The following is a 13,002-nucleotide window of genomic DNA, read 5'->3' on the forward strand; positions in this document are numbered from 1 at the left end:
AGTTGATTTGCATAGAGGTGTTTATAATATTCTCTGATGGTAGTTTGTATTTCTGTGGGGTCGGTGGTGATATCCCCTTTATCATTTTTTATTGCGTCTGTTACATTCTTCTCTCTTTTCTTCTTTATTAGTCTTGCTAGCAGTCTATCAATTTTGTTTATCTTTTCAAAAAACCAACTCCTGGATTCATTGATTTTTTGGAGGGTTTTTTGTATCTCTATCTCCTTCAGTTCTGCTCTGATGTTAGTCATTTTTTTCTATTGTAACATTTGGATTCCTTCTTCATTTTCTTTTCATTTTTTACTCATTTTTAAAGTAATTACCTGGGAGATTGCAGTTAACATCTGTTAGGGTCTGAATGGTGTCCCCCTACCCAAAATTCATGTATTAAATCTCCAACCCACAGTACCTCAGTTTGTGTCTCCCCTTATTCATGGGGAATACATTTCATGATCCCCAGTGGATGCCTGGGACCACAGATAGTACTGAACCCTATATATACTATGTTTTTTCCATACATATCTATTATGAAATTTAATTTATAAATTTGACATGGTAAAAGATGAACAATGAACAATGAAAACTGATAATAGAACAATTTTTTAAAATATGATGTAATAAAAATTATGTGAATGTGGTCTCTATCTCTCAAAATATCTTATTGTACTGTACTCACCCTTCTTGTGTTCTGTTGATCTGATAACTCAGTTGTTACTGAGTGACATTAGCAGGTAGATTTAAGTCCCAGGTACGACAGAGCGAGATGATGCAAGATTTCATGAAACTACTCAAAATAGCGTGAAATTTAAAACTTACAAATTGTTTATTTCTAGAATTTTGCATTTAATATGTTTGGACTGCAGTTAACCACAGGTAAATGCAACTACAGAATGTGAAACTATAGAAAAGGGAGGATTACAGTTTATTTGGAGATACAATCTTTAAAGAGGTGATTAAGTTAAAATGAGGCTATTACAGCAGGCCCTAATCCAATTTGACTTGTGGACTTATAAGAAAAGGAAATTTACAAATATAAAGAGACATCAGAGGTGTGTGTATGCACAGAGAAAAGACCACATGAAGACACAGGGAGAAGGCAGTTATCGGCGGGTCAAGGAGTGAGGCCTTTGAAGGAATCAAACCTGCTATCAACTTGATCTTAGACTTTTACTCTTCAGAACTGTGAGAAAATAAATTTGTTATTTAAGTTACCCAGGCTGTGATATTTTGTTGTGGCAGCCCTAGCAAACACTTAACTACCAATCTGGTGGAACTGATACCAACTTAACTTCAATAGCAGACATTAATTCTGCTCCTTCCCAGCTCTGTTCCCTGCTTTATGTTGTTACAAACTGTATCTTTATATATTGTGTACCCATTAATATAGATTCATTATTATTGTTTATGCATTTTTTAATTAGATAGGGAAAAAGAGGAGTTACAAATTAAAAATTAAATAATAGTGGCTTTTATATTTACCTTAACCGTAGATCTTTATTTCTTCCTGTGAGTCTGAGTTTTTGTTTATTGTTTTTTTCATTTGAGCCTGAAGCATTTATCCCTTTATCCATTCCTTCAGCATTTTCAGTAGGGCAGGTTTCCCAGGGATGATTTGTTTAGCTTCTGTTTATCTGAGAATGCCTTAGTTTGTCCCTCACTTTCATAGGATGGTTTACCTGCATACAGAATTCTTGGTTGACGGTTTTGGTTTTTGGTTTGTTTGTTTTAGCACTTTGTATTATCCTATGCCTTCTGGCCTTTGTACTTTCTGGTGAGAATTGACTTCTAATTTTGCTGAAGATCCCTTGTATTGCCTCTCTCCTGCTACTTTAAAGATTTGCCTTTGGACATTAATAGTTTGATTATAATGTGTGGATCTCTTTGTGTTTATTTTTCTTGGTGTTTCATGAGTTCTTAGATTTGTATTTTATATCTTTCATTAATTGAAAAATTTTGGGCCAGTATTTCTACCAATATTTTTTTCTACTTTTTCTCTCTTTTCTTATTCTGGAATTCCTATAATATATAGATTGATATGTTTTATGGTATTCCATAGGTCTCTTGGACTCTATTTATTTTATTTGTTTTTCTTTCTTCTCTTGAAATGAGTAATTTCAGCTTCCATATCTTCAGGTTTGCTCATTCTTTTTTCTATCTGCTCAAATCTGCTGTTGAATGCCACTGTTGATTTTTTATTTCAACTATTTTATTTTTCAACTCTATAAACTCTATTTGGTTCCCTTTTATTATTCCCATCTCCTTAATGGTAGTTCCTACTTATTCTTACACTGCTTTCCAGTTTCCTCACACTTGCTCTGTGCTGGGGTAGTTTTTGACTGATTAGCTGTGCCTGCTCTGAGCCTAGTGATCAAGCTAAGATGAAGGTTTCAATTCATCGCTGGTCTTTCTGCATACATCTTGATGCATATGGCTTTCAGAATTCCCCTATATGAATATCTAAATTTCCCAAAGATTTTACCCGGGCTTCTCCCTGAGGCCTTATATGGTCTGTCATATGTTTCTACCTGTCATCTCTTGCCCTAGGCTTCCACAGGTCTGTAATCTGTCTGAAGAAGTGCCTGCCAATTTTTCTGCCTGACATCTGAGATACGTAAAACGAGACCAGATATTCTGGCAAGACAGGTTAAAATATTGCAAATAAGGTTTATTTCAGGGCCAATTCTGACCTTAAGCTTAAAAGTGTTTTCTACTGTCTCTCACTTCTATACTCAACCCAGTCCCCAGACACATTACATGCCAGTTTATATACTGTGTTCCTGGATTAGACACAGATTTTTTCCCATTTTTTCTGGGGGTACTGTTTGTAGGATTACAGTTTTTTTAAAAGAATGGTTTGTATATTATGGTTAATTTTAACAAGTCAATATTTACTGTTCCTTGTAAATTGCTACCTTTATATAGTCTTTTTGTGGTGTGAAGGATTTCTCCTGTAACCTTTTAGTAATAAGAATGCAAATAAACTAAATAATTGCTCTATAGTTAGTGTCTTTAAAAACTACACTGGATTTTTCTCAGATTTCAGGAAGAAAAGGAAAAGTAGACATTTGTGTTTTAAATCCAAAGTGTATCACTCTCAGTGAACTATATGGACAACTGGATCCTAATACTATGGAATGGACTGATGGATTATTATCAGCAACAATTCGAAGTTATGTATATTCTAACACACCAAAGAACTCAAAGAAAGACATTGATCTCAGACTAAAGTCAAGAATCTCAGATTTATCCAATGTAAGTTTAGTGTTGAATTAATATTTTTATTTAACTAATGTGGATTATTTAATTGCTTATCCAAAGACTGATGTTAAAACATCGTTATATATCTAGTAGTGTAAAAATAAATTTTAAAATGCTATGAATAGTTTTTAAAAAGCAAAAATCGTAAGTTATTAAAAAATAGAAAATCTCCCATTGAATTTTAAAATGGTCAGTAAATGAAAAGAATGAAGTTAAAGAAATTTGCTTTTAAAGGAGAACAAAGTGAATTAAGTTTGAATGGAAAATGATCTAGTGATTCCAGCACCTCCAAAATACCTTACAAACTAACGAGACTAAAAAACTCTTTGTTAGGAAAGTGAATAAAGTATTTGATAGAAAATTCATCACAGAATAAATATAAATGGCAAAAAGGAAAATTTTTATTCTCATTAGCATTAACTAGAGATTACTGGTCAATTTCATTAGATAAAACACATTAACAAAGAGATGATGTTTAAAACCAAACAGAGAAGCCAGATGTGGTGGCATAAACCTGTAATCCCAGTTCCTCTGGAGGTTGAGGCAGTAGGGTCACTTAAGCCTGGCAGTTCAAGACCAGCCTGGTCGATATTACAAGACTCCATCTCAAAGAATAAGAATAAATATTAAAACTAAATAGATTAATTAAGATTTTTTAAATGGGAAAACAATATTTCACATTTACTAGATTGTGAAATAGAAATTCATATGTGTCTGGAGATAATATTGGGAATATGTATTGAGATTTAAAACCAGACATTCCTTAATATGAAGGAAATAAAATTGTATTGGGTTGTTGCTATTTTTATATTGGTATGAGAATCCTTTCTACATTAAAAAGTAATTAATCATTTATCTGTCATATGTGCTACACATATTTTCTCCAATGTATGAAAATGTTTATCAGTATATTCTTTGATAGATTATAACTTTTCAATCACACCCCGAAAAGGTTATTCTTAGTCTAAGATTATTATGGTAAATTGATAGTTGCATAATAACAAACATATAGTAAACCTATTTAAACCTTTGATCTGTGTGTAATTTATTTTAGTGTAAGTGAATTTTTCCAAAATGGAAAATTTTTCTGACACAATTGAGCAACTCATCTTTTTCCCACTAACATAAAATGATGATACTAGATACTTATATTTGGGTCTATTTCTGCATTCTTTACGCTGCCTGTCTGTGGCCAGCAAAAAGAAACAATTTTAATTATACTGACTTTATTATAGGTTTTACTATCTAGAATAATAGTCTGTCTTTATCAGTCTTCTTTTTCAAGATTTATTTCATAGTTGTTCTGCAACTTATGCTTGTTTCCTCTTTGCAAGAAATGCTTGAGTTTTTTTTAAGTTCTCAGGTAGTGGAATCTTTATGTTGTTGCTGATTTTATTATTATATAGTCTTTTATTGCATTGTAATTAGAGAATATTGGCTCTGATGTTTGTCTTATTTTTAGGATAGTTTAGCATTTGCTTAATAATGTGAAATAATATTTGCATTTTTATAGGCAGGTTTATTCCATTTACATTACTGGTTGTAACATATGTTTGGGCTTATTGTTGTCATTTGTTTTATACTATGATTCTTTTTAATTATCCAGTGTGTATTTTCTTTGCTTTGATTTCTTTATTCCCTCTGATAATTTGGAAGATCCATAGTCTATTTTATTCTCCTTCGTGTTACTTTTATAGCTATGATTTTATATAATACCATTAATTTTCCATTTAGATGGTATCTATGACACTTTTATCATGTATGTAATCTTGAAATTAGTATACTTTTCCTTGTTCCCACTTCCTTTTTGATTTTTCTACCACCTGATTTGGGCAAATTATATTGTTATTACTTTATTCTTACTTTTGCTCATTGTTTTAACTATAAATTGGTTTATGATTATATTATTTCACTTTTCAGTTTTAAATAATTACTTGGAATCACCAGCACCCTGCTTTTAGGTGAAAATATTGACGTAAGCAAATGACTTCTCACCTTTGTTTCACATCCAACTTTTACTAGTTACACTGTTGTATCATTGTGACAGATTACATCTGCATTCTTCACAATAGCTATGTCTTTGGAAATACTCATTAATATAGAAATGATAATTCTTCATGTATTGAGCTGTAAATGCAATGCAGTTTTAATCAAAATTTTATCAGGTTTTGTCAAAACAGCCTTGTTAAGATATAATTCACATGTTACAAAATTCACACATTCAAAATATACAATTCAACAGTTTTTTAGTATATTCCCAGAGCTGAACGACCATCACCATGACCTAATTTTAGAACATTCTCATTAACTCAAAAGTAAACATTCTAATCACTGACATTCACTGCCCATTCCCAAATCACCATCTTTTCCCGCCTCCCCAACACCAGCCTTTGGAAACCATTAATCTACTTTTTATCTCTATAGATTTTTTATTCTGAACATTTCATATAAATTAAGTTATATAATATGTAGTCTTTGTGATTAGCTCTTTGACATAGCATAGTGTTTTCACGGTGGGCCTATGGTACCTCATATAACAGTGCTTCATTACTTTTTATTGCCGAATAATATTCCATTGTACTGATACAACTAACATTTTGTTTATCCTTCAGTTGATGGACACATGGGTGGTTTCTATTTTTTGCTATTATAGTGTTGTTATGATCATTTGCATACCAGTTCTTGTGTGAATGTAGGCTTTCATTTCTTATATATATACAGATTAGAGTAGAATTACTGGGTCACATGGTCACTTTATGCTTAACATTTTCAGGAATTGCCAAACTATTTTTCATAGAGCCTTCTCCCATTTCTCTACAGCCTCAAAACAATTGTGATTATCTATTTTTTAATTACAGCCAGTTAGTGGTTGTGCAGTGGTAAGGCATATCCTTTAGTGTGTATTTGATTTGCATTTTCCTGATGGCTAGTGATGTTGAGTGTATTTTTATGTTGCTGTTGGCCATTTGTATTTTTCCTTTGGAGAATGTCCAGAGCCTTGCCTATTTTCAATTGCTTACTTACCCTTTAATTATCGAGTTTTAAGAGTTATTTTTCAATACACATTCCCATTCAGATACATGATTTGCAAATATTTTCTCTCATTCTGTAGGTCATCATTACTTTCTTTGATGGAATTTTTTACAGGACAAAAGTCTTTAACTTTTTTCTTTTTTTATCATTTGTCTTAATATCATATCATTAAAAAGTTTGCATAACTGACAGTCACAAACATTTATTTCTGTGTTTTATTTTAGGAGTTTTATTGTTTCAACTAATATGTAGGTCTTTGGTCCATTTTGAGTCAATTTTTGTGTGGGGTGTAAATCAGGGACCCCCTCATTCTTCTGTATGTGGATATCCAGGTGTTCCAGCAATATTTGTTGAAAAAACTGTTCTTTCCCTCCATGAAATTATCTTGACACCCTTATAAAAAAAATCAGTTGATCATAAATGTAAGGATTTATTTCTGGATTTTCTGTTCTGTACCATTGATCTATATGTCTGTGTTTCTGTAAATACTACACTTGATTGCTATAGCTTTGTGGTAAGTTTTGAAATAGGGAAGTGAGATGATTTTTTTTAAGGCCTTGACAAACTGTTTCCAAAATTTACGTGGAACATACATGGTCCATGACACTCCTGAATAAGAGAAATGATTAGGGTGGTAAGACATACCACATATCAAAAAGTATTATAAAATTAGAATAAATCAATGTGATATTGTTGCAGAAAAAGATGGCAATTATAAAATAATATGTGCCTATGACATAATGTGAAAATATACAAGGAAAAAGTTGACAGAATTTAATGGAGAAATTGACAACTGTGCAATCATAGATTTTATTACATCTTTCTCAGCAACTGATAAGCAATATGGCACAGTGGCTGTGATAAAATTCTTTGTATGAATAATTTTGAGTTAGAAGTTGAAATAGAAAAAATTATACTAAAAGTGGTACAAATCTATAAAATACAGTTCGATAAATGTAGAAGAAAGGAGCTTGTCCTATGGAGAGTGGGGCAGGGAAACCTATATAATTGAGAAAACTTGAATAAATGAAAGATGCACCACATTCCCATATGGAAGACTTCCATCATAAAAATACCAATCCCTACCAAATTAATGTATACAATAGTATCTTTCTAACCAAAATCTCAGTGTTTTTTTTTTTTAAAAAACTGAAAAATAAGGGAGGCAGAGCAACATGGCCAAATAGAAGCCTCCATAGATCATCCCCACTTGCCCACAGGAACACAAAATTTAAGAAATATCTACACAAAAATTCACCTTCATAAGAACCAAAAATGAGGTATGTGATTGTAGTACCTGGCTTTAATTTTGTATCACTGGAAAAGGCACTGAAGAGGGTAAGAGAGACAGTCTTGAATTGCCAATGTCATTGGTCTGCCATTCCCTGGCAGCAGCTGTGTGGTATGGAGAAAAAATCTGTGCACTTGGGAGAGGGAGAGCATAGTGACTATGGGATTTTGCATTGGAACTCAGTGCTGCCAGCACCAGGCAGAATTCAGCCAATGCCCATGAAAGGAGTACTGAGACTTGCCCTAGCCAGAGGGTAGTAGCCCATCCCAGTGGTCAGAACTTGAATTTCAGCAAGCCTTATCACTGTAGGCTAAAGGACTCTGACGTCCTAAATTAACTCGACAGGCAGTGTAGGCCATAAAGGACTGCAACTCCTAGGCAAGACCTAGTGCTGTGATGGGCTTAGAGCCAGTGGACTTGGGGGGCATGAAACCTAGTGAGATACCAACTGGGATGGCAAAGGGAGTGCCTGCACCACACCTTCCCCAACCCCAGGCTGTGCAGCTCACAGATCCAAATGTGATTCCTTCATCATGCTTGAGAAGAGTGGGAAGAGTAAGGAGAACTTGGTCTTACAACTTGAATACCAACTCAGTCACAGTAGGATAGGGCACCAGGCAGAGTTGTGAGGCCCTAACTCCTGGATGACATATGTAGGCACACCCTGGGACAGAAGAGAACCCACTGCCTTGAAGGCAAGACCCAGTCCTGGCAGGATTCATTACTTACTGACTAAAGATTCCTTGGACCCTAAATAAAGAACAGCAGTAGAAAAAAGAAGCTAAAAATTTTAAAAATGTATATAAAAATACCAAATAAATAACCTAATGATACATCTTAAAGAACTAGAAAGGCAAGAGTGAACCAAACCCAAAATTGATGAAGTAATAAAGATCAGAGCAGAAATAAATAAAATTGAACTGAAGGAAACTATAAACAAAATGAAAAGTTGATTTTTTGAAAAGAGAATGGACATTTACTCTAAGAAAAAAAGAGGACCCAAATATTTAAAGTCAGAGATGAAAAAGAAGACACAACAATCAATACTGCAGAAATTCAAAGGATCATTAGAGGCTACCATGTGCAACTATATGCCAGTCAGTTGGAAACCCTAGAAGAAATGGATAAATTCCTATACACAGACAATCTACCAAAACTGGATCATGACAAGACCTGAACAGACCAAAAACAAGTAAAATTATCAATGCCATAATATAAAGTCTCCTAGCAAAGAGAACCCCAAGAACTGATTACTTCACTGCTGAATTTTATCAAACATTTAAAGAACTAATACCAGTCCTACTCAAACTATTCCAAAAAATATAAGAAGAAGGAATGCTTCCAAACTCTAAGGCCAGTATTACAGCATTCAGTAATACTGAAAGCAAAGACACATCAAAAAAGAAGAGTACAGGCCCATATCCCTGGTGAAAATTGATGCAAAAACCCTCAATAAAATATTTGCAAAACTAACTCAACAACACGTAAAGATCACTCATCATGACCAAGTGGAATTTATCCCAGGGATGCAAGAATGGTTCTACATATGCAAACCAATCAGTGTGATACTGATTGATTCTGATATATCACATCAACAGAATGAAAGACAAAAAACATATGATCATTTCAATTGATGCTGAAAAAGGATTTGATACCATTCAACATCGCTTTATCATAAAAACTGTCTAAATACTGGAACATACTCCAACACAATAAAAGCCACATATGACGGACCCACAGCTAATATCACACTGAATGGGGAAAAACTGAAAGCTTTTTCTCTAAGGTCTGGAATAAGAAAAAGATGCCCTTTTCTACCACTGTTATTCACCGTTATTCAGCTCCTATCTAGAGCAATCAGACAAGTGAAGGAAATAAAGCCCCTCCAACTTGGAAAGGAAGAAGTTAAGTTATTTTTGTTTGTAGATGATATTATCTTCTACTTGGAAAAACTTAAAGACTCCATCAAAAACTATGAAAAATGATAATATCACTAAAGTTGTGGGATAAGATCAGTACACTAAAATCAGTAGCATCTCTACATGCCAACAGTGAATAATCTGAAAAAAAATTCAAAAGTTAATACCATTTATAATAGCTACACATGAAATTAAATACCTAGGAATTAATTTAACCAAAGGAGTGAAAGATTTTTACAATGAAGCCTATGAAACATTGATGAATCAAATAGGACACAAAAATGGAAAGATATTCCATGTTTATGGATTGCAGGAATCAATATTGTTACAATGTCAGTACTACCCAAAGCAATCTACACATTCATTACAGTCTCTATTAAAATAGTAATGACATTATATGCAGAAATAGAAAAAACAATTCTAAAATTTATATGGAGCTACAAAAGACCCAGAATAGCCAAACCTATCCTGAGCAAAAAGAACAAAACTGGAAGAGTCACATTACCTGACTTAAATTATACCATGGAGCTATAGTAACTGAAACAGCATGGTACTGGCATAGAAACAGACATTGAGTAGTGCAACAGAATAGAAAACCTAAAAACGAATTCATATAGATCTATAGTGAACTCATTTTGATAAAGGCACCAACAGCATACTTGGGAAGACATTCACTTCCATAAATTTTGCTGAGAAAACTAGATATCTATATGCAGAAAAATGAAACTATACATTTGTATACTTGCCATACACAAAAATCAAATAAAAAGGGATTAAAGACTTAAATCTAAGATCTCAACCTATGAAACTACTAAAAGAAAGCATTGGGAAACTCTCCAGAACATTGGACTGGCAAAGATTTCTTGAATATTCCACAAGCACAGAAAACCATCAAGTTAAAAAGCTTTTGCACAGCAAAGGAAACAATTAACAAAGTAAAGAAACAACCCACTGAATGGGAGAAAATATTTGCAAACTATCCATCTGACATGGAATTAGTAACCAAGATATATAAGCAGCTCAAACAACTCTGTAGGAAAAAAATCTAATTATCTAATTTAAAAATGAGCAAACGATCTGAATAGACATTTCTCAAAAGAAAACATACAAATGGCAAACAGGTATTTTAAAAGGTACTCAACATCATTGATCATCAGAGAAATACAAATCAAAACTACAATGAGAGATGATCTCACCGCAGTTAAAATGGTGTTTATCTAAAGTGAGGCAATAACAAATGCTGGTGAGGGTGTGGAGAAAAAGGAATGCTTGTATATTGGTGCTGGGAATGTAAATTAGTACAACCACTATGGAAAACATTGTGGAGTTTCCCTAAAAAACTACAAATAGAGCTATAATATGACCCAGCAATCCCACTGCTGGGTATATACCCAAAAGAAAATAAATCAGTATAATCAAGAGATATCTGAACTTTTATGTTTATTGCAGCACTATTCACAATAGCTATGAATTGAAACAACCTAAGTATCCATCAACAGATGAATGGATAAAGACAATATGGTACTCATACACAAGGGCATACCAACCAGCCAAAATAGAAATGAGATCCTGTCCTTTCCAACGACATGGATGTAACTGGAGGTCATTACGTTAGGTGAAATAAGCCAGGCACAGGAAGACAAACTTTATATGTTCTCAATTATTTGTAGGAACTAAAAATCAAGCAATTGAATTCATGGAGATAGGGAGTAGAATGAGGGTTACCTCAGGCTGGGAAGGGTAGTGTGGTAGGCTGGGGAATTGGCTAGTGCATACAAAAATATAGTAGGATACAATGAATAAGACCCACTATTTACTAGCATGTTAGGGTTACTACAGTTGATAATCATTAATTCTACATTTTTAGTAACTAAGAGTATAATTGCATTGTTTGTAACACAAGGGATAAATCCATGAGGTGATGGAAGTCCCACTTACCTTGATGTGATTATTACACATTGTATACCTGTATCCAAATATCTCATACATCCAATAAATATATACACGTACTACTATCAGATGAACACCAGATCTCTTGGCAGAAACTCTACAAGCCAGAAGAGAGTGGGGGCCAATATTCAACATTCTTAAAGAATTTTCAACCCAGAATTTCATATCCAGCCAAACTAAGTTTCATAAGTGAAGGAGAAATAAAATTCTTTACAGACAAGGAAATGCTGAGAGATTTTGTCACCACCAGACCTGCCTTACAAGAGCTGCTGAAGGAAGCACTAAAAATGGAAAGGAACAACCAGCACCAGCCCTTGCAAGAGCATGACAAATTGTAAAGACCATCGATGCTAGGAAGAAACTGCATCAACTAATGAGCAAAATAACCAGCTAACATCATAATGACAGGATCAAGTTCACACATAACAATATTAACCTTAAATGTAAATGGGTTAAATGCTCCAATTAAAAGACACAGACTGCATCACACATCGGGGCCTATCATGGGGAGGGGGGAGGGGAGAGGGATTGCATTGGGAGGTATACCTGATATAAATGACGAATTGATGGGTGCTGACGAGTTGACGGGTGCAGCACACCAACATGGCACAAGTATACATATGTAACACACCTGCACGTTATGCACATGTACCCTAGAACTTAGAGTATAATAAATAAATAAATAAATAAAAGACACAGACTGGCAAATTGAATAAAGAGTCAAGACCCATCAGTGTGCTGTATTCAGGAGACCCATCTCACATGCAGAGACACACAGAGGCCCAAAATAGAGGGATGGAGGAACATCTACCAAGCAAATGGAAAACAAAAAAAGGCAAGTGTTGCAATACTAGTCTCTAATAAAACAGACTTTAAACAAAAAAACATTGAAAGAGACAAGAACATTACATAATGGTAAAGGGATCAATTCATCAAGAAGAGCTAATTCTCCTAAATATATATGCACCCAATACAGGAGCACCCAGATTCATAAAACAAGTCCTTAGAGACTTACAAAGAGACTTAGACTCCCACACAATAATAATGGGAGACTTTAACACCCCACTGTCAACATTAGACAGATCAACAAGACAGAAAGTTAACAATGATATCCAGGAATTGAACTCATCTCTGCACCAAGCAGACCTGACAGACATCTACAGATTCTCCACCCCAAATCAACAGAATATACATTCTTCTCAGCACCACATTGCACTCATTCCAAAGTTGACCACATAGTTGGAAGTAAAGCACTCCTCAGCAAATATAAAAGAACAGAAATTATAACAAACTGTCTCTCAGACCACAGTGCAATCAAACTAAAACTCAGGATTAAGAAACTCACTCAAAACCGCTCAACTACATGGAAACTGAGCAACCTGCTCGTGAATGACTACAGGGTACATAACGAAATGAACACAGAAATAAAGATGTTCTTTGAAACCAGTGAGAACTAAGATATAACATACCAGAATCTCTGGGACACATTTAAAGCAGTGTGTAGAGGGAAATTTATAGCACTAAATGCCCACAAGAGAAAGCAGGAAAGAT

The 13,002-nt window shown here is 34.0% G+C and overlaps 1 protein-coding gene across 1 annotated transcript in view; it reads left to right on the plus strand.

Moving 5' to 3' along the window:
• Window positions 1-3,036: 3,036 nt before the first annotated feature.
• LOC105504519 (dynein heavy chain 14, axonemal-like) overlaps window positions 3,037-13,002 on the plus strand; it is a gene marked incomplete at both ends in the record, with an annotated part of 80,855 nt that continues 70,889 nt past the window's right edge. Inside the window, one exon of the mRNA XM_011931978.1 lies at window positions 3,037-3,252. Coding sequence (XP_011787368.1) covers window positions 3,037-3,252 — 216 coding nt within the window. The remainder of the gene's footprint in view (window positions 3,253-13,002) is intronic.

Source organism: Colobus angolensis, unplaced genomic scaffold (genome assembly GCF_000951035.1).
Source record: "Colobus angolensis palliatus isolate OR3802 unplaced genomic scaffold, Cang.pa_1.0 Scaffold926, whole genome shotgun sequence".
Classification (NCBI taxonomy): domain Eukaryota; kingdom Metazoa; phylum Chordata; class Mammalia; order Primates; family Cercopithecidae; genus Colobus; species Colobus angolensis.